Here is a 23,358-nt window from a genome sequence, read left to right as displayed (position 1 = left end):
GTGCTTTCAATAAGGTAGATTCTAAAAAATTGATCTCTTCTTAAACATAGGAGCGAGTTTTCCAGCTAAAAATTTTGTATTGCCTTTCCCCTTTCTAGGGACAACTCTAAGATTCTTTACCATCTTATATGCATGCTCCCCAGTGTGAACCTTCAAAGCTCAACAAGTCTCCACTGCCCCATCAAAAGCACTTTTATACCCGCGGTACGGGTGATCCAGGCACAGAAACCTATGGTGACCCATGTAGACTATTTTCTTATAGTTCTTCAGCCACAGCCCTCTTGTTTCATCCAAGCACTATACACATCCATTGTAGCCTTTTAAAGTCTTTTCCGATAGGTTAGCAAGAGTATGCCAATCTTGGATCATTACAACAGCATTGTACGTAGGGTGAAATGCTCATGTTTGTATTCATCCCACACCCATACGCCATATTTTCATAGTACGAGGAGATCTTCAAGCAATGGTTAGATATACACATCGATATTGTTGCCAGGTTGACTTAGCTCACTGGTCAACAAAGGCATCATAAGAACGCCCGCTTCATACACACCCAAGATGGAAGGTTGTAGATACAAAGAGTCACGGGTCAAGTGCTATGACTATTTCTCATGTTGCTGAAAGAATTCATCTCATCCGCACTTAACCTGAACCTTATATTCTTCACTTAAGCTTTGAATTCTTTGTATTTTGTATCGAAGTTCCTCCATTGCATTCCATCAGTAGGGTGTCTAAGCATTCCACATTTCTTGCGCCCTTCGGCGTGTCATCGTATCAACTCAGTATTTGTTTTATTGGTAAACAATCGCTTTACACGAGAGATTATAGGGAAATAACAAACCATCTTAGTGGGGGGAGGGATCTTTTATCCTTACTCTTCTCCCCTACATCATCGTTGTCGATATCGTCAACTTTGCGCTTGTACCATGATGCATTGCAAATGCGACACGCTTCCAAGTTTGTATCCCCGTTATGAAACAACATGCAGTCGTTTTGACATGCATGTATTTTCTCTACTTTTAACCCCAACGGGCAGATAATCTGTTTTGTATGATACACTATGTGAAAAAAAAAGTCATTAGTGACGAGTAATAACCGGCATTAATGATGGGTCATGTACCCATCACTCTTATTGTGTCACTAATAATAAGTCATTAATGATGGATGATGGCCCGTCACTAATAAGATCATTAGTGTTGGGTCATAACCGTGACCAGTCACTAATATTTAGCCATTAGTGATGGATCGTAACCGTGACCCATCACTATTGACTGAACATTACTGATGGGTTATAATCTTGTCCCGTCACTAATGACTGATGAACATTTTATGTATTTTTTGGACATAAAAGAAGTCAAAAATATATTTTTTCACCCGAACCATCCCAATATAGGCCCATCTCATATGCCTCATAAGCCACACTTTTTACATTGTTTTCAAGTTTGCGTTCCATAGGGATCGAACCTGCGACCTTCTCCTCACGCATGTAACCACCTTACCACCTCTACTATCATATAGTTATGATAGAAACCTGATATTTTATCCTTTTAAGCTTCTTTTCCAAAGGTCATTAGTAACGCGTTATAACCATAAACCGTCACTAATGACTAATTTTGCCAAATTTTGTCAAGGGTTATAATTTTGCTAAATGAGCTTAAATAAAATTTTGTCAACTACAAAGTTGTAGATCTCGTCAAGCTCTACAATGTTCATATAAAGTTTATCTTCATCCAACTCTGTATGAAAAAGTTTGTGTCTAATACATGTTGTGTTCAATAAAACAGTCATAACTTTTGCATACAGAGTCTGATTTCGATGCTTGACCTCTAATTTCTAAGATAATGATGAGGCACATCTGAAAAAGGCTCCGAAGACCCTTAACAGGACCTCTAAAGTTTTTCGTCGAAAATTGACCTTCTCTGATTTGCTTGGAAATTTTTGGAGACAATGCTATATCTGAAAGTTAGTGCTTCGTAAACGTTTCATCAATCCGAGTTACCAAACTCACAATAAAAATCTTTGAATTTGCAATTTTCAACTTTGTGACCCTATATGTATCTTTTTCAATGATTCCTAGTAGTTTTACACTAGATCCAACACTTTAGTTTGTGGCACTGTGTATGGTTCCTTCGATAGTCTTTATATATTTATTTGTACATCTATATGGCTTCAAATAAAAAAAGTGATCAACTACTAAGTTATATACCTCGTCGAGGGCTATAATTTTTATATAAAATTTTCCCCATCTGAGTTAGTATAAAAAAGTTATAAATTTTTTACCCAAACAGCAATGACTCGGGATCCGATCAGTCATTAGTGACGGGTCACCTAAAGGCCCATCACTAATGAGTTAGCAATTAGTGACGGGTGTCAAAACACCCGTCACTAATAAGCGTGCCCTCTCTACCCATCACTAATGACCGAACTCATTAGTGACGAGCCTTTAGGTAACCCGTCACTAATGAGTGTGCTCTCTCTACCCGTCACTAATAACTTCATCATTAGTGACGAGCTTTGAGGTCACCCGTAACTAATGAGTGTATTCTCTCTACCCGTCACTAATGACTCCATCATTAGTGACGAGCTTTGAGGTCACCCGTCACTAATGAGTGTGCTCTCTCTACCCGTCAATGATGACTCCATCATTAGTGACAGGTTTTGAGGTGATCAGTCACTACTATCTTTAGTGATGAGTTGTTCCCTCGCCGTTACTAATGACCCCTCATTAGTGACAGGTCTTGATCGAGTCTCAACCCGGGCCACACATTAGTGATGGGTCATCATTTAATCCTTCACTAATAGTGTATTAGTGACGCGTACTGAGTAGCCGTCACTAATGACTTGTCTCATTTGATAGTTTCTTACGTAGTGATACGTGTTTTTAGGCAACTTATTACCCTTTGGAAGCAAGTTCCTCAATAATCATAACAACTCATTGAAGCTCTTACCAGACAAACCATTGCTAGACTTCATTTGCAGCACTGTCAGCACAACATCCAGCTTGTTGTGATCTTCCTTACAGCCTAGGAATACTGATGTTTTATTATCCTCTATCATGCATTGAAACTTTTTATGTTGCCTATCACTAGTGTAGTCTCCCTCCACATTGCACAACATTTCGTCTATGTCGTCATCATCGTTACCAACAAAAGTATCTTCGAACGCTAACATATAGATGTCTTCGTCAACCGTCATATCATTGCTTTCGTCTTCCTCTACTGTGGACTACTCTTCATGCACAACCTCCTCAAGTTCACCGTGCTCAATCCAGCGGATATAGTTAGGCTTGAAACCCCTGCAAAATAAATGTGCACGGATCTGCTCTAAGTCTGAGAACTGCTTCTCATTCTTGCAATCAACACACAGACAATATATATAGTGATCATCACACTTGTTTTTTGGTTTTCTGTACGTCGTGGCAGCTCTCAAAAAAGCATCCACGCTATGAAAGAACTCTGGGCCGCAACGGTCAGACTTGTACATCCATATCCGGTCCATCTGCAAATTTATAATTATCATTACGTTTTTGCAATCAATAAAAAAACCAATGAAATGATAACCATGCAATGTTTCAAAATGCACATCTAATTTATTGAATTACCTCGCATCTTGATTGCTCCATGGTAGATGGTCCATCACCTTCCGGCACTTGGTCCGGATCGGAGAACCCACCTTCTAAATACTGCCACGTCCACTCGCGACTAGCAGGTGGATTTACCATCCCTACATCACAATATTCATATTCAATATGTTGATCTATTTAGATGTGATTTCAATCTTTTTTTTGGATTTCTCCTTAATTAGTTATGAATTAATAATTTATGGTACAGAAGATATTCATTTTATCATTTCTCTTAAACGTCGTTTGCTAAATACAAATAACAATGCATCGTAATGAGTATGATGACGTGCAAGAAAAGATTCCCAAGAGCGCATGACAATAGTGGAGTTGCAATGCATCATGGCATGGGTTTGAAAGCATCAAAGATTTTTCCTTAATTTTGATTATTATTAATCATTTAATAAATCCGAGGATTAATTGAGCTTACATTGAAGCTTAATCTAAAAAGAAATTTAATTATGTTTAACATGATGGTGAGTATTTTTAATGAACATAGCATAAACTAACAAGATTAATAAAATTGGTTTACCAATTTTGGACTTACCAATAATTAATTCAAAAATTACCTAAGCTTAAACACATTAAATAATTAAAGGGATTTCAATAGATATATCATAGGTCCTAGTATTTTTAATATGTAGAGCATGATAAAACAAAGCTAAAAATTAGTTTCATTATTTTTGGAGCTATATTTAATTTCCTATGCATTTTGCAAGTTTCAGCTGACTTAATGGTTGAATAAACCGATTATTAAAAGGCCCTAATTCACCAGGGGCTTTCTAGCCACCCTCACTGATCGTAGGGTCAGTGCACTGACCCAAGTCAAAATCGACCCGCGTCCGGAGGCGCACAGTGCCGGACGGCACTGGTGAGCTCATTGGATGCGAACAGCGACGCGGCTCGGCCAACGAGCGGCACCATCTGCACCAGCGCACTCCCGTGAACTAGCCTGAGGCACAGGTGGTCGATGACGATGGTTGAAAGGTGGCTAGCAGCCGCGAACAACGGCAACAGTGGCTCGACGGGCGTGGAGAAACACGCCGGCAGCAAGTGCGGCAAAAAGGGTCCTACCAAGAACACCTATGCGCGCATGCGGTCTCAACAGAGTGCCTAATGACCGATGGGCCTCGCTACGGCTCGGTCGACAGCGAACACACACGGGCTAGCTGCCCAGCCAACGCAGAGACCCCACTACAACAAAATTGATGTTATATGACAATGCCAAAACATCACGGAAGGTTGGATTTTTGTCATGAAAACTATTTTGTGACAAAAAATGAGCATCACAAGGGTCATCATAAATAGTGCATCATACAATATATTTTGTGATGAAATTTACTCGCATCGTCACAAATGTAGGACCCCAGCTGCCCACCCGAGCAGTCATATATTTTGTGACAAAAATGTAATCGTCATTGATAAATACATTCTATGATGCAAATAAATTGCCACTTTCGCGTGTGTTGCAAGCTTACCATGTAAGATTTATGACAATATATTGTCATAAAGATATGAAAGTATTATAAAAAATATTATTCAATATTCTATTTCTACAATGAATTTATCAGAAGCTATATACAAAAGGCACAATGTAAAGCTTCAATATGACAATTTCTAATTTATTATACTCATTCCCGAAAGAAATATTTGTACATTTGTTTACATCCATACAAAATTTACATCAGCTATACACTTCCATAAGAAGAAAAAACAAAGCCATATCCAGTCCACAGATAACTTCTCCATCTCCAAGCCATGAAAAGCAGAAGGAAAAAAGATCAAGGTGCATAAATTAGTGGTAAGGTTGGCAAAGCTTTTGTATTTTACTGTGATAAATTTCTAAATACGGAGCCAACAAGTACCACTGAGAACGAAGTCATCTAACAGTTGGCTTTCAACCGACTGTACCAACAAGGCAGCAACATATTGACACTCCATTCAATCTTTCAATACTTTCACAACTTACTCAATGAGAAATCAGCTCATCCATTCCATATAAAGAGAGGAAACAAAATGTTCATGTTAGGCTAATCTATCAATTCACCATTTGAAATTTGCAATTCTCACATCTAACTAAGGTCAGAAGTCATAATCTCAGATTTTATCCAAACGAATATCGAGCAATTGTGCCCCATTGTTTTTCTTTGCAAGTAGTAATAATGACTAGTGAGAAGAAGCATCAATACACTCATCAAAAAGAAATCAATGGAAGAGAAGCAGCAATGAAGAACTAGTCGCATTGCCATATATTGCACTTAAATACCATCCAAATGACTCTTGCAATGTTGAGTCAAAGTGAATAAGAAAATAAGAAGTGAGGTATATATCTGTGTGGCTAAGACAACACAAATCATGTTTCAAACATCTTGATAGATTACTATCAATATACTAAGTGACTTGTAAACAGGCAGTTGCAACCTAGTACGTAGTTGTGCTAATGGACAAGAATTAAGTGCTCATGTTCTGAAAAAGAAAAAAGTTTAGTGGTCCAAAAGAAAAAAGGCAGGGAACTACTGCCACTTCATTCACCAGGGCCTAATCCAATCAATCATTATCTTTTTCGTGAAACTAATCACATAATGAAAACTCAAATCTGCTCAGTGAACCCACATATTTGGAGTAGTGCAGCATTCTATCAAACATGTGCTAGGCAACCACAAAATTAACATCTGCTTAGGCAACAAGAATACCTGCTCGCATGAACACGAAGAACAAGCATAACAGATTCAATTCCTTGATCGACTCAGCGTGTGTCAGATTCAAATTAAATCCTTCACGATCCACTACGCTGATCGTGAAGCATATGAGCTAGGAGAGGTGGCTCCGTGGTGGCGACAGCAGTGGAACCAGATCTGAAAAGAAAAGCAGGAGTGGAGTTGGGGCAACTGGCCGCGCTTCTTCATGGAGGGTGGCAGGCGGTGTGACTATATAAGGCTGTTCGGTGGTGAGAGGGGAGGAGCAAGACGGAGGCAATGCTTTTTGATGGGGCCTCCTAGTGATTCCCCAAAATATGTCACCCCAATTTTTAATACCATGATCCAAAACTTTTGCACGCTCCAAGGAATTTCAAACACAACCTCGAACTATTTCCAAGTATGTAATTTATGCATGTATGATACTCAAAACTGAATGGCATGCTTGAGACTTAATTATAAATAACGCTTTTATCTCTGTCAGTGTCTACAAACACCCTCTTGGGCCAAATATCGAGCTAGAGACACCCGATGAACACATAAATTTCTGGGCCAATCGACCAAGTGTTTGAACAGATAATGATATTGAGTTACTATGTCAAGTGATCAATCAAGTGTCGAGTAAAAAATACCGATTAAAAAATCGGTACTAAAATTATTTTTCAATCGATACTTTTATATTTTTTACAGCAGTGAGTAAGAGGAGACTAAACGTGGGGAACCAAAATGGCAGTCTAACACTGCAGATTTTCCACGCGTCCAGCAAAAGATTTGGTCGATCTATTAAAGAATAAATGAATCATCTATCTGTGTAGAAATTACTGTTGATGTATAGCTAGCTCGCCGCGCACTGAGGCGCGTCCTCCGCCTCCTCCGTCGTCACAGCCTGGCCAGCTCATCACTCACGCCGAGCTGATCCCGCATCTGTGCATGGCGCCGTCGACGACCCGTCGGAAGTGTTCCGCGTCGCAGGGGACCCGCAGCACGCCCGGCTGGCCGTACCCGTACCGCTGCGCTGCCATGTCCAGCAGCTCCGCGATGCTGGGGTCGCTGAGAAGCCTCACCGGCACCAGCACGCGCTCGCCCTCGCCTTCCTTGCCTCCGGCGACCATCGGGACGTGCCCTCTCGGAACCTTATCCTCCTCGTCGGCGCCTGCCCCGCGACCGGGCGACAGGCCGCCGCCGCTCTTCTTTCTCCACACCATGGTGCACGCAGGGGCGGATCCAGCCCAATGCCAAGGGGGGTGCTGGGCCTCTTGTTATTGGACCAAATTCATAGTTTATGGGCTAAAATGATGTATTTTTTCTGAATTTTTTATTTCTTTCTCTGGGCTTCCTGGGCTTGTGGGCTAAAATGATGCATTTTTTTCTGAATTTTCCTCTACTTACTCTAGGCTTCCTGGGCTGGGCCCGTGCTGCAGCCCCCAGCACGGGCCCTGGATCCGCCCCTGGGTGCACGGGTGCGGTGTTAGTCCGACGAGATTGATCGGTGCTGGAGCTGGAGAGCGGCGGGCGAGTGATCCGATGGCTTCTTGTTCGTGGGCTCAGTCGTGTCCTATGGAGAAAACGAGCGAGAAGTGGCGGGATTTATAGGGGGATAAAGCATGATTGCGTGACATGACGAGCGAGTACGTGGGTTCGTCCACGTGCGGTCGTCCTCCAGATCTGGGTGCTTTTTGGCGGGCTGGAAGACTAGTTTGGGGCGAGTGGGACGAGCCGGGGTGCCCCGCGCCTTCGCGGCGGACGGGAATACGGGAGTTTTTCCGTCAGTTGGAGGCTTGGACCACTCTTTCGACCGATGGGAGTTCCCGACCTGGGTCGTGTGTAAAAGTCCACAACTTGCAGCCCTGCATTTTTCTTCACAACTTGCAGGCATTGATTCCTCCAGGGAAAAAGAAATTACGGATTAGGTTCGTTGCATGGTTGGACAAGGTTAAACCAGCGGCTCACCGCGGATCGAAAACAACGTACTAGTGAAGTAGTCGTGTCTACGTAGAGTCCGTGCTTAGTTAGCTAATTCAAAAGGTTGGAAGAAAATTCTCGGTCACAAAGAAAGATCTTTTTTTCATATCACATACCATCTTATTCTTTTTAATTACAGGTATCGGCTGTTAGATTAGGAAATAACAGTATAGATCAAGATCTCGTAAAAATTCTTCAGTAAAAAATCTCATAGTACCAAAAGATTATGCTACATATCCCGAAACACAAATCATACGAATCAAATAGCTAATACAAATAAGAACCCAACGGAATCTCATGAAAACCCATATATTCCTACCCTTGATCGCAACTGTGACTTGACCTTGACACTTATGCATGAGCCATATCATATGATGGGACGACCCGTCGTTGAAGCTGCAGGCACGTCCCACGGCTCGGCCGGGCCCACCTGCTGTTGACGAATCGGTCAGAGCGGGCCCAAAAAAATCTCGGTGCGCCGCCGGGCGTTGTGTCGCTCCGGTCCGGTCAAGAGCGCGCCACGCATGGGACCTGTGCTGCGTCCGCTCCCTACTTCCTTTCCCAGCTTGGCAACTTGCGACGGGAGGAGGACGACGCCCCGTCCAAGCTCTCAACGCGTCGAACTCAAAACTGCTGCGGCGCCGGAAGCAACGGAGCCGTTTCGCAGCACCTGCCTGCATCTGCATGGGCCCTGCTAGCCGAGCCGCGTGGTTAAAAAACCGTCGGTAACCGCTCAAAAATCACGGTTACCGATCTTCCCGGTCCGGTCCGATTTCAAAAACCGCTCGGTAACTGAAATTTGAATTCAAAAAATTTGAAAAAATAAAAAAATTTAAAAAAACTTCAAAAAAAATCTTAAAAAAAACTAGACATAATTCTAAGAACTTCTGTGAAAAAAAATTTCAAAAATAATGTCGTTTGCATCATATTCTGTAGGGAGAAAGTTTAAAAAAATGAAAAAAATTGAAGCGCGCGGCTCAATTATTAACTCATGTTAAGGAAAAGTGTAACATATAAACACATATTTTTCTTGTATAAAACGTATTTTAAGAGAATCTTTAAAATTGATTTCACTTTATTTAGAGTTTTATTAAATTCTCTATGATTTTTACAAAGTTCACAAGCATAAAGTGAATATGTTAAGAAACATCACTGTAATTAATTTTTTCATGTCTACTATTATTTTTCTACGTAAATCATAATATAAATAAGCTAATGAAAGTGGTTTTCACTAATTTTTAAGGTGTGATGGGTCAGTTATGAATTAATCTAGTCGCAACACATTTACACAATCATGCATGTTACAATAACTAATTCATGAGTTCATATATTTTTAAAAGATATAGGATCATGTAAGAAGACTAACAAAATTAGTTTCATGATTTTTGGATTAGCAAAGAGTAAACTATGCATTTACCTTGGTTTAACAAATAAAATTTCTCACAGAAAATTTTGAACTTTTTTATGAGTATAAATACTTTTATCATGTATATCATGTTACAAGGAAGCCAACAAAATTTGTTTCACTTGATTTGAAGCTCGGATGAATTAGTTATTGATTTTACAAGATTGAACCCTTTTTTAGGTTTTTTGTTGAACTGCGCTGAAATTCGATAAAACCGCTCGATAAATCGAGAAAACCGAGCGGTTACCGACCCAAACCGCTCGGTAACCGACCCAAACTGCTCGGTTACCGAGAGGGCAAAAACATGATTTTTTCGCAAAAATTTAAAATTTGCCGAATGAATTTTCTCCGAATTTTTTTGAATTTTTGACCGGTAACCGCGGTTATCGCGCATTTTCGGTTACCGCCGGAGCTCGGTAACCGAGCTCCGGTCGGTAAATCAAACCTTGGCCGCGTGATCTTCCTCCGGCATCCGTGGAAACTTCGTTTGGGCTAGCTGTTCCTGTTCGACCATGAAACAGATAGTTTAGGCTGATTCTGATATTTGGTGGCTCGGGACGAGATTAAAAATAAAGTTCTATTAAATATATATTTTAAAATATTTACGTACCACAGTAGCTCAAAGCAATAATGTTATTTTTTATATCAAATAAATAGCAGTTGTATGTATCATATAGAAAAAATAGCATACCCCAGTATACAATAACATAAACAGCGAAAATAAGATGTAGACGAGACATATGACTATATGATAGAGTAAAATAAAGACATACTTCTCAGTCAAATCTCTGTATTTATCAGCACCAAGATTAGCAATCACGACTCCATCACCCAACTTGAAATCAGAAGCCAGCTTATCATAAATCTAAAACAAATATAAGAATATGATTATACATGTTAGACACAATGAATGTAGCTAAGCTTACAAAATAAAATTACATATAATTGTAATTTTACCTGTGGAGATCATCTAAAACAATTTCTTCTAATATTTACAGAAGCGAAGTCACTAATGATGGTATCAACATCAATCTCATATAGTAAATTTTTCTCAATGCATAAGGTCGCCAAACCAGTTAGCCTTTCTCGAGACATTACTGACCTCAAATAGTTCTTCAATAACTTCAACTTTGAAAAGCTTCTTTCAACCGATGCCACAGTCATAGGTACAGTAAATAAGATTCGATAAGCAATAGAAACATTAGGATAGCAGTCCACTTCTCTAACAAATTCAAAAACCTCCATAGCAGACATTGTTCTATCCGGCAAAGTCAATTGCATAACCCTTAATTCAGATATTAGATCATTTAACTCCACATCATATGAACCATGCAGATAGAAAGTTTTTGCAAATTTAGTGCAGCAATCTGTTAGTTCAATATTATTCAGTGACTTCAAGGCGTTTGAACTCAGTAAAAACCCGAATATACCTTGAAACACTTGGAGTTCTTCAAATCTATTTTTCAATGAAGTTGTTGCCATATCAACCATGACCAAAAAGTAATTAACTTCAAATGCCTTCTTGGCTTACAGTATTTCTTCATTGCAATCAATTTCATCAAATTGTTTCTTCCTAAGAACCCGATGTTTTACTGGAAACGATAGCTCAACACCCATTTCAGATGCAAGGTCTTTGGCAATGTTCAAACTAGATGCATACCCTTCATTTCTGTACTTGTCAAAGTATTGAACCATACCTTCAATTTGGTGCAAGACAGAGTCGATGCATATGAATGATGATTGCAACTTCTTGCTCACAGTATTTACAGCAAATAAAATATCATACCAAATAACCATGCCAAGTATAAACTCAAAGCTACCAATAACATTGAATAAATTTTTTGCATCACTCTTGTCCTTGGGTTCGGTATCACAAGCTTGATGTAACTCAGACAAAGCTGACCTTATATGAGAAACTTGATATCTAATTGCTTTAACACTGTTGATTCGACTCTCCCAACGGGTATTACTCAATGATTTCACAGTCAAACTTGGAACATGGTCAAGTAATACTTTCCATCTTTAGGTAGAACCAGAAAATAAAACATATATTCGTTGCACAATTCGTCAACTAAGACGACTAGACGAGCGCGAGCCACCGTCTTGGCGTCTTCCCGCTGAAAATTAAAACAAAAACTGGATGATGTGATTGACTGATTGTACAATACAGTGGCGTCTGGTGGTCTGGCCGTCTGGGGCTCTGCCGCTCTGGGCGTCTGCGTCTAGCGTCGGCACCTCGTCGGCTCGGTGCGCCGTGCCGCCCGTGCGTGTGCGTCGCAGACCGGCACCGGCACCGGCAGACGGCAGACAGACAGAGACAGGCAGCAGTGCAGCACGTCGACTTGGCAGTCGGCACTCGGGCGTCGGCGTGGGCGCCGGGCGCGTGCCGCACGGCGCATCGCAGGCCGCCAGGCGGCAGGCAGCACTGCAGCAGACAGGCTCGCGCAGGCGGCCAGGCGTGCGGCCACTCGGGTCTCGGGGAGTCGGGGTCTCCGGCCTCGCCGTCTCGCTCTCACCGTCCATCTCAGGACGTCGCGCGTCGGCGCGTTAGGCGCGCAGCGGCAGCTGCGGCATACGGGATACGACAACAGTCCAACACGTACACGCAAGCCGCACAGAGAATACAAAACCTAGGATTGCCGGATTGGGCCCGTGGGATTTGGGGGCCCGGGGCGGCTGCCCCGCTCGCCCCCCCCCCCCCCCCCGGGCCGGGCCTGGCCCTGCCCCGTAAACATTGTTCAAGTTGAAACTCGCAGTCCGGGTCGCCTTTTAGGAGCTTTTTTATTTATATACTTTTAAATATAAATAATTTTATAAAAATAGGCACATATCGTTCTCTTATAAGGCGAGTAGGCACTTACCACCCCTAAAAAGTAGTAAACAGTCTAACCATGCCACACTGGCAGCACGGGCCCTTACTACCCTTTACAGCCGAGTGGTTAGCCGTATGTGAACAGTACTAGACACAAGTACTATAGGCTTCATTTCCCTTTCCATCTTCTCTGTATAAAACAGTATCTTCTGTTACTTTAAAAAATTTAAAAAAATTTGTATATATTTCATAATTCATATGCAACTCATTTTAATTAGATTCACCTAAAAATTCTGTGTAGAATTTAAAATAAATTATATTAACTTTTAATAATTATTAGGGTCTTAAATAAATTTCCAAAAAACCGAGAAAATTCACTAATATTCTTCTTATGTGATGGAATAATTTCTAAAATTATTTATAGTTATAGGTTATATGGTGAAAAAGTGAGTTCCTTTGCAATGCTCTATTTATTTGTATTTTTATTATTTCATATGATATTCTTCTTTTAATTCAATTTGAATTCAAACATATAAAAAATTCAATTTGGATTCAAACAAAATTCACTAATATACAAAATTCAATTTGTTTTAATTCAATTGAATTTTTTATTTGTTTGAATTCAAATTGAATTAAAAGAAGAATATCACATGAAATGATAAAAATGCATATAAATAGAGCATTACAAAGGTACTCACTTTTTTACCATATAACCTAGGGGTGAAAATAATTTTAGAAATTATTCCATCACATAAGAAGAATATTAGAGAATTTTACCAGATTTTTGAAAATTTATTTTAGGTCCTAATAATCATTAGAAGTTATAAAAATAGATGTTTTTAGAGAATTTTAGTTTAAATTCTACACACGCTTTTTGGGTGAGTCAAATTTAAATGGGTTTTACATGAATTATAAAATATGTACAAAAAGTTTAAGGATTTTTGGATCAACATAAGATATTGTTTTGAACAAAGAATTTGGAAGGGAAACTGGAGCCTCGAGTACTATTCATGCATGTAATATTAACACATGGCTAACCGTTCTTTGAGGTGGTTGTAAGGGCATCAGAGGGTGGTAAGGGCTAGTGCTGCCACAGTGGTATGGGCGGACTGTTTACCCCTCTCAAATGGCGGTAAGTATCTCTCGCCATATGAGAGGACGATAGATATCTATTTTTATAATTTTTTTAGAAAATATTAAAAAAAACTTGCCTTTTATATCTCCAAGCTCGAATCTTGGCAGCCCGTATGGCCTAGATCTTAAGACTGGTGGCCATAGTGCCATCTGATTCATGCGAATCCCCCCCCCCCCCTATCTATAAAAAGAAAATAACTTAATCATGTGAAGATGCCTGTTTGAGACGAAGGAATTGTTCTACAAAATTTGATGTTTAGCTAGATTCTGATGGGAAATCATGGTAGTTGCATTGCCGACTGAGAGAAGTATAAGGGTATGAATAATGCTAGATGCTTGAGAAAAAAGAGTATTAATCACCTACATAAAAATTATAATTTCCAATACACATAAAGACTACATATGTTTAAATATAATTAAATATCTTGTTAGCACTAATATAAACAGCGATACTTAACATTACCCTCCGCTTAATATGATACTACAGTTAAAGGGGGAAAAAACTCAGATGCAGTGGGAAACCCTCATCAATCTTTAAAAGAAAATTGCACTGTAGGCTCATAAACTTGTGCGGCTTTCTCACCTACCCACTTGAACTTGCAGTTTACTTTCTCAACTCCAGCGTATGCAGTTGTCTAACCTCAGCCCCTAAACTTGCAATTTACTTATGGTCACTTGAACTTGTATTTGTATGCTTGTCTCACCTAACCCTTTCAACTTGTGTGGTTGTCTCACCTAGCCGATCGCGCAAGTTGAAGGGCCTGAGGAAGTAAAGTGCAAGTTCAGGGGCTGCAAAGGAAAACTGTAATTCCCGTGGCACAGTCCGAGTGGGGGCTAGGTGAGACCATCACGCGAAGTACTAACCAAATTTGATCTCCAGCTAAAAAATGTACACTGATCTTCAACAATTCGAGTGTGTGGCACAACGACATGCATGCGTGCAGTACCTGAGGTCCTGAAGTGCAGTTTACTGCATGGCAGTAGCTTTACGTCTAAAGCTTGAACCGACTCCTCCACTGGTAATAAAAGAGAGTTATGTTTTGTCTTAGTAACATTAATTTTATGTTGTCGATATTTATGTTTTTAAAATATTGATGGTCAAAATTAAAAATGTTTGACATAGGATCAATCGAACAAGACTTATATTAGTGTCCATTTGGTTCTCAGTATTGGCTTAGATGAATTGAATTGGGCCTTCAGTTCAAATCCAAAGGAGAATTGTATTGCTCTCTTATTCCAATGTTTGTATTCGGTTGTCAAAGAAATCACAACATGGAAACCAACTCCCAACCATGCGACTTGACAACTTATTGTCACCAAGGGGATGAAACGAACCAAGAGGAATAAGAAGGGGAGGAGGCCATGGTCACCGGTCATGAGGAAGAAGAGGAGGGAGAGGTGGATCTAAGCGGGTTCTCATGGCTGAGATGGCTGCTGCTGATCTCATGGCTGGAGCTGCTACTGGCGGTGGCGGCAGCGGGCGGGCGGAGCACGAGGAGTACACTGAGGAGGAAGACGAGTCAACCGATTCAGAATGGGGTCGATGGATTCAGAAGCTTACCTCTCAGAATCATGGGCTGCCGGTTTTAGTTAGACTCCTTCAGGCGGAAACGAACGAGCTTTTAATTTAATTCCAGCTCAACTTAAAAACCAGACACTTAAAATAAATTGGACCCAATTCAACTTCGCAAATCTAGGCTCAATTTCTAGAACCAAACAGGACCTTAGGAATCAAAAGGAGTACTTGACAAGTCATTAGCAAGTCCTTAACAAGTCAAGGACCACGGAAGGAACCATTTGACTATGATTATGACAATACGTCGCTATCATTTTGCTCACGACCATCGTCAGTGCGTACGTGCATGCAGTAGCCACGGGCCACGAGGTCGATCCGAGGTAGAAAGCTTATTTGGTTCTCCCAAGCTCTCCATTGACTTCTCTTAGTGTTGTAAACGAGAAGAGATAATCGAATAGAGAAGTCATTGTAATATTCATTGATCGTTGTTGTTTATATACAGGTTGAAAGGATGCCGATGGAGAGACACATCCTCTCACAACGGACACAAATACACAACCGCCATTGGCTGTTAGGTGAATAAAGATTAATCCTCAACACTCTTCCTTCATCAATTTCATCATATGTATAATGATCAATGAAGAACTTTTCTAAAAGCTCTGTGGAAAAAATATAAGAAGAATAGTGATTGTAATATGCCATTAAAAATCCCTTTAGAATGTCTTATATGAGAAAATGATATGGAATATATGCTTACATTAATATTGCCTCATTAGAAACCTTATATAAGAAAACTTGAGAATAAAAATCATAACGGAAAAAGAGTATAATATGTATGATCTGATGATTATGAATAGTTTATAATCTAGGAGTTTACTCCCCTAGAACTTTGCAATACTCGGAGTCGTTCCATACCAATTCCACGAAAGTATTTCTAGAATATGTACGTTGGTAAGGATTTTGTGAATAAATCTGATAGATTATTACATAACTTTGTTAGCAAAAATATTGTGGCAATATGCTTTGCAATATTACACTTTATATAACATGTATATATTTAAGCAAAACAAATAGTATTAAGGCCATCTTCAGCAAATACTTTAAAAATCCGTCCTCTATAACACTATTACAGCATCCCCTAACACTATTACAGTACTCCTTATTTTTTCCATCTTCAGCAGCTATCCTATTTCCCACTTTCCATTACTCTCCTCCTTCCTTCGGGCCCGCAGTCATTCTCTTGCTACAGTAATGTGGCCCGTCCTGAGCTCCCGCAAATTTGCCATCACGAGCGCTACAGCCCTGAGCTCCCGCATCACTGTAGCACTTGAAATCAACTCCGCTGGAGCGAGATGCGGGCGGATGGATCAGCAAAAAGTACGAGCACAGGGATACTGCTCGGTTTTGAGGGCTCTGCTGGAGTTGTCCTAACTTGATAGATAATAGTAGAATACTCTGATGAATCTATATCACATGATCATATAATATGATTATTCTGCGAAGCAATATACTCATGTGATGGTTCATATAATGTAATTATTTTATAATGATCAGTGGAAGTAGCAACTAGAGTTTGCTTTTGATTACTTGTATGATAAAGTTGTACTACGAATCTTTTTTAAATTTTTGGAAAATTTTAAATATAATAAACGAGATTCAATATTTTCATAAATAGGTACCTATTAGCACTCCATGTGCCGACATCATAGTTGTATGATATAGTTGAACTCTTTTACATTTGAATCCATTTAGATGTCTAAAAAGTGATTACCAATTTTAGATCGAAAAACTAGATCTGAAACTTCTAGCCACTTTTTGGGCATTTAAATGGGCTCAAATGAAGAAGTGTTAAACTGCAAAGATATAGAACTCATCGATAGGTACAAATTCAATATAAAGATAATCTCCATTTGAGATTATATAAAAGGTTATGAATTTTTTTAATATCGTTTGTGGGACACAAGACCTGTAGGCACGCGGAGTGCCGACAGGCCACTGAGCCCACTACCATGTAGGATGTCGGTACATGGAGTGCTAGCGGATCCCTAGTCGGCACTCCGCGTGCCGACATGTACCTTCAGCACTCCGCGTGTCAACATGTACCTTCAGCACTTCGTGTGTCGATATGTACCTATATCTGCAGATATTGGATTTTGGCTATTATTTTTGAAATTTTCCAATAAAACAATATTATTTCAAAACAAAACTCATTGTACTACCAGTTAGGAAAATATAACGGGTTTATTATCCAGCGTTATGAGTATCAGACGATAAGCCAGCATCAGTGAAGCATCTCAGCCTCTAATTCGAGATTTGTAATTAATGATAATATGATATTTGTGAACTAGTATGTTTAATTAACTGATGCTGCGAAGGTTAGTCTCAATGATGTTGCGAAGCTAGAAGAAGTATATGTGGAAGATATACAAATGGCTAGTTCAAGGTAAAGGTATAAAATATAGGCATTTACTTTTGTCGATCAAAAGTGATTAGAGAAGAGAAATTACCGAATTGATAGGATAAGTGACATACTATAAAGAGGGATTAATGTGCTTTACTTGAGATCTCAAACGTGTCACAATAGCTTAAACTTACATTTCATCTAGAATGAGGAATTTAGTTTGAGAAGAACCGAAGAAAAACAACTTTTGTGTGTTCTGTGTCGTGGCGGTCTGACCGCTAGTAGTGGCCGGTCTGACCGTTGTATAGACAAGGTAGATTCTTTCAGGTTCCAGGTGTGGCGATCTGATCGTCGGGCATGGCCAGTCTGGCCACCAAGGAATAGAGAGGTTCAGACTCTCTGCTACGTCTGGTAGTCTGAACACCGGGCATGACTAGTCTGACCGCCAAGAAATAGAGAGTTTTGGTACTCTGTTCCAAGCTCGTGGTCTGACTGAGACAAGTGGCGGTCTGACTGCCATACTGATGTCAGAGTCATCAGTTGTATTGGCGACGATCTGACTGCCAAATACGCAAAGTTGTCAAATCTTAGGCAACGGCCACATTTCGAGTTGTGGGTTATAAATAGACCTCTTACTGGTTCAAAGGGGTAAGCAAACACCTTATTTCTAAACTCCTGAGCACTTGCTCTGCTCCTCTCCCTCTCTTGGCTTAGTGATTGTACATTTGAGAGTATGAGAGCATATAGTTCATTGCATTGTAGTGGTTGAGCTTTGTAGCGCTAGTGATACTTCAAGCAAACGTCGCCGACTTGTTACTATTGAAGGTTGCTGTCTTCTAGATGACTTGAAGGTTGTTGCATCGTTGATCCCTTTAAAGAAGTTTGTGAAGCAGCCAAGGTGGTAATTGTGAAAGGCTTTGAGCATGCCTTGTCAGAGCGATAAAGTGTCACTCTAGTGAAATCGAGGTATTAAATAGTTCATTGTTCTATTCCAGCTTAAGATCAAGTTGCTCGTTGTGAGCTCTATCTCAGTTTGAGAATTCCATACTTGATAGAGAAGCTGTTAGAAGTTTGAATTCACCTCAACGTGGATTAGGGGTGATCGGCAAATCACTGATACCACGGGATAAAATTCGGGTGTCATCTCTTGTGCTACTTATATTCATACAATTTACTTTATAGAATTTATTTTCCTAGAATATAAATTGTTGCATGTCACCCTAGGATTGCAAATCTTATCATAGTTCTAAGTTGCTACATATTGCTCTAGTGCTATCTAATTATTTTTTGCAAGTTTTATTTATCACTAAGCAATTAGTTTTAAAATCGTCTATGCCCCCCTCGCTTTAGTCGGTATCATAGATCCTACAAGTGGTATCAGAGACTATGACTCCTTTTTATAGCAGATTTAACCATCCTGGAGTAGGATTATGGCTAATGATGTTCATATCAATGTAGGAAAGCCACCGTTCTTTGAGAGGTCAAACTATGGCTATTGGAATGCTATAATGACTGTATATCTTAAAGTTATGGACGGTAAGCTATAGGATATTGTGGATAAAGATTTTGCAATTCTTGATCCTACTAATCTTACCAGTGAAGATAGGGATAATACTCTTGCAAATGTTCAAGCTATGAATGTTCTTTATGATGCTTTAGATCTTAATGAGTTCAATCGCATTTGCAAACTTGAGACCGCTCATGAAATTTATGATAGACTAAAAAAATTAATGAAGGGACAACCATGGTTAACGATGCAAAACTTTTTGTTTACAAAGGTCAACTTGAGAAATTTACTATGATGTCAAACAAAATTATTGTCGAAATGTTCAATCATTTAAACAACATAATAAATGAATTCAAGGGGCTTGATATGAAGGTAACCGATATTGATTTCTCTCATAAATTTATTAGAACTTTGCCTAACGAATATGATACTACAGTGATTTTGCTTGTGAGATCTAATTTGAAGGATACAACTCCAATACAAATCTTAAGTGAAATTCTCACTCATGACATTTTGAATAAGTCACAAGAATACCTTAATTATGATACTACCGATGCCAAGAAGAAAAATATTGTATTTAAGACTCAAGCATCAAGAGGCAAAGATGATCATGAAGAGAGTGATGATGAAGAATTGGCTCTCTTTGTGAGAAGATTAAAAAAATTCATGAAGTAGAAAAGATATTAAAGTGGATATAGCAAAAAGGGACAATCTTTCAAAGGGAATCCCTTCGAGAAAGAAGATGTTTTGAGTATGGTGAAAAGGGACACATTGCGACACATTGCAAGAACAAGGAAGAAAAAAAAATATATCGAAGAAGAGGTAGAGTGTTGGTAAGAAGATATTCAAGAAATACTACAAAAATAAGAAAGATGGCCAGACATGTTATGTTGAGCGGGATTTGGATGCAAGCTCAAGCTCTGTCTCCGACTATGAAAAACCATCTCAAAAAGATCTTGCTAGTGTAGCTGTCGGTGACATGGGAACCAGAGGTCCCCGAGTCCCGAGGCTAGGGCAGCAGAGTGCCACGTAGCACCTTCCCTTGAGGACTTCTCTCCAAGGTCCAAGAAGACCAAGTTCCGGGAGAGGGTGCTCAGGGCCATGAATAGTGGTCCCTAAGTACCCGAGTTCCTCGAGGACCCGAGAAGTACAAGTTCTGGGAGAGGGCGCTCGGGGTCATGAACAGTGGTCCCCGAGTACCCGAGTTCCTCGATGACCCAAGCAAACACAGTTCCGGGAGAAAGTGCTCGGGGCTATGAATAGTAGCCCCCGAGCACCTGAGTTCTCCGAGGACCAAGAAAAGGTATATCTGGGAGAGAGTGCTCGGGGCTATGAACAGTAGTCCCCGAGCACCCAGAGTTCCCGGGGACTTGAGAAGCCCCTTGCCGGTGGACCCCACAAGGGCTCAGCAGTGAGGTGTCAATTGGTGAGAGGTCTGATGCTGCATTTAAGAGGGAGCATGGCCTGCCACTTCCAACCACTCCCCCCACGCCTGCTGTCAGTCCCTGCCACTACCTGGCAGGGAGGCGTGGGGACATTTAATGCGGCGGGTCCCATCGCGTGTCATCCGGCACGCCTCGGGATATCGTCACGAGGCTCGAGGCATATCGCCTGCCGCTCTGCTATGTCAGGCTCGCTCTGACCGGGCGGGCACACGGGGTGCTCGGTGGCTGCCCGGTGGGCCCTCCTCGCAGCACACGCTGAAAAGCAGGATGATGATGACAGGACCGGACGGGGGCGCGTTTTCAACCCCCCGTAACATCAAACTACAGCCCATGATGGTTGCTTTCCATTTATGACGCATTGGAACTCGCGCCCTCCTTTCTGGGCACGCCAAGTCCCCCCCCCCCCCGACGGTATAAAAGGAGGCGGTGCGTCCCGACGGCGAGGACAGGTCTCAGAGGTTCAGAAGAGAACAGCTTCTTCAGGACCGAGACAAGCTGACGAAGAACAAGAAGCACGAAGCTCTAGACTTAGACAAAAACCCTTGTAACGCAAGAGATCCTCAGAGAGGCATTTCCAGAGCATTTATAGCATACACACAGGAGTAGGGTATTACGCTCCGTGCGCCCCAAACCTATCTAAAATCCCTTGAGCATTTATTTCCACTAGCATCCGATCATCCATCCCACCTGCATCTCATTTACTTCCATTTATTTTGCGTACAAGGTAGATTCAGAATCATCCCTCCGGCCGAATCTCAAAGGGGTCCCTCCGGATCCCCGCTTGTGGAGTTCATCCTCCGATAGTAGCCATTAAGGATGTATGTTTATTCTTCTCTACACCTTTTTGTCTCATGGCAAAAGTTAACTCTAAGATATTATATGATAAAAATGAATATTCATGTGATGATTTAGTTGAGCTAATAAATGGTTTTGATAACTTAATAAGCAAAGAAAGAACAAAAGTTTAAAGAATTGAAGAGAAAACACAATTCTCTTCAAGAATCCTAGGATGAGCTAAAGACGTATCATGAGGGTTTAAAATAAACTCATGAGATACTCAATGAAGCTCCTGACTCTCTTATTGCTCATGAAAACAACAAAACTAAAGTAGATAAGAGTATGTCTTGTAATATTCTACATGATATGTCTACTTTATCTCTTATAAATACATCTACCTTGCATGATGATTTGCTTACTTTGCCTAAAGCTATATCTTGCAATGATACTTTGATTATTGATAAAAATAAAAGTTAAAAGAAAAAGTTGAAAACTAACCAATGATCTAGCAAAATGCTATATTGAAGAATTCAAATTAAACAAGTCTTGAATAGTCAAAGGTTCTCTGTCAAGAAGCAAGGCCTTTGGTATGTTACCAATAAGGGAAAGAAAGCTTTCATCCATTATAAAACTACTTTTATGAATGGTAGTGGTTATTGCATAACATGCAAGAAGACCAGACATGTTGAAAAATATTGAAAAAACATTAAGGATAATTCATATGCATCTTTTGATTCATGCTATGTTCTTAAGAGATGTTCAAATGGAAGTTTTAAAGCTAGATTTGTTGGCACTCCTATAATTGGTGTTAAAAAAGAATGCTATTTGGGTGCCTAAAGTCTTGGTAACTAACATTTAAGGACTCAAATAAGTTTGGGTACCTAAAAGAGCTTAACTTTATTTTGTGGGTAAACTACAAGCCCGGTGGGAGATATTGTATGCTAGATAGTCGATGCACTCAACACATGACCGGAAATCAAAAGTTGTTCACATATATAAGCAATGATGGATCGGAATATGACAAAATCACTTTTAGAGATAATAGCAAAAAAAAAAGGTAAAAGGATTAGGTAAAATTGCTATCTCAAATGATTTGTCTATTTCAAATATCTTGTTAATTGAAACTCTAAATTTTAATTTAGTACCCATTGTTCAATTATATAATCTTGATATTTCATGCACTTTCTCTCCAAATGATGTGATAATATCTAGCATGAAGGATAATGGTGTAGTTTTCAAAGGCTTCAGATATAGTAATATTTGTTTAGTTGATTTCTCTTCTATTGATGCAAGCTTAAGTACATGTTTGTTTACAAAGTCATCAGAAGGTTGGCTTTGGCATAGAAGGCTTGATTATGTTAGTATGAATCAACTAAATTATTTGTTAAAGCATGATCTAATAGTAGGATTGAATGATGTGAAATTTGAGAAGAACAAGCTATATAGCGCTTGTCAAGCTGGAAAACAAGTAGGAAATTCACATCCGTACAAAAGCTATATTTCAACCTCAAGACCATTGGAATTATTACATATAGATCTTTTTGGCCCAACCACATATGCAAGTATATGAGGTAATAGCTTTTATCTTGTCATTGTTGACGATTTTTCTAGATATACTTGGATATTATTTTTACATGATAAGACTATTGTATTTAATGTAGGGGAACGGGCAGGCTACGCTAGCCTAAAACAAAAAAATTCTACCGCATTCACCCAGGAAATTATGCTAGTAGGAGATCAAATATTGTTACCGCTCGACGCGCAGTGCATCGGAAGAAAAGTTGGAATAGACCGATCCAACGTCGTACGCGTCAAACTCCTCGAGCAGCTTCTCGATCAGATCCGCGACCAGCTTCGTGCAGATGGTCACGCTCCTCGACCAACTTCGAGCAGATGGTCATGCTCCCCAACCACGTCACGTTCAACTCGCTGAGAAGATCAACGCCACAATAGCTGCAGCGCCTCTATGGTATCCACACATACTGGGTAGAAACGCCTAGAGCTGATGTGCTAGCACCGCATATGTGGCTAGGGTTTTGGGAGATCGTGTGGAAGGTTGCGGCTATGATTTCAGAGTGGCTCGA

At 40.2% G+C, this 23,358-nt stretch overlaps 1 protein-coding gene across 1 annotated transcript; it reads right to left on the bottom strand.

The window, feature by feature from the left end:
* Positions 1–7,037: 7,037 nt before the first annotated feature.
* LOC133911183 (auxin-responsive protein SAUR71-like) lies at positions 7,038–7,553 on the bottom strand. Its single transcript, XM_062353389.1, has one exon. It carries the CDS (start codon positions 7,518–7,520, stop codon positions 7,218–7,220), a length of 303 nt encoding a protein of 100 aa, XP_062209373.1. The 5' UTR covers positions 7,521–7,553; the 3' UTR covers positions 7,038–7,217.
* Positions 7,554–23,358: the final 15,805 nt, after the last annotated feature.

This window comes from Phragmites australis, chromosome 3, assembly GCF_958298935.1.
Source record: "Phragmites australis chromosome 3, lpPhrAust1.1, whole genome shotgun sequence".
NCBI lineage: Eukaryota > Viridiplantae > Streptophyta > Magnoliopsida > Poales > Poaceae > Phragmites > Phragmites australis.
Note: the sequence above shows the minus strand (reverse complement) of the source record. Positions and strands in the feature narration are given on the sequence as shown.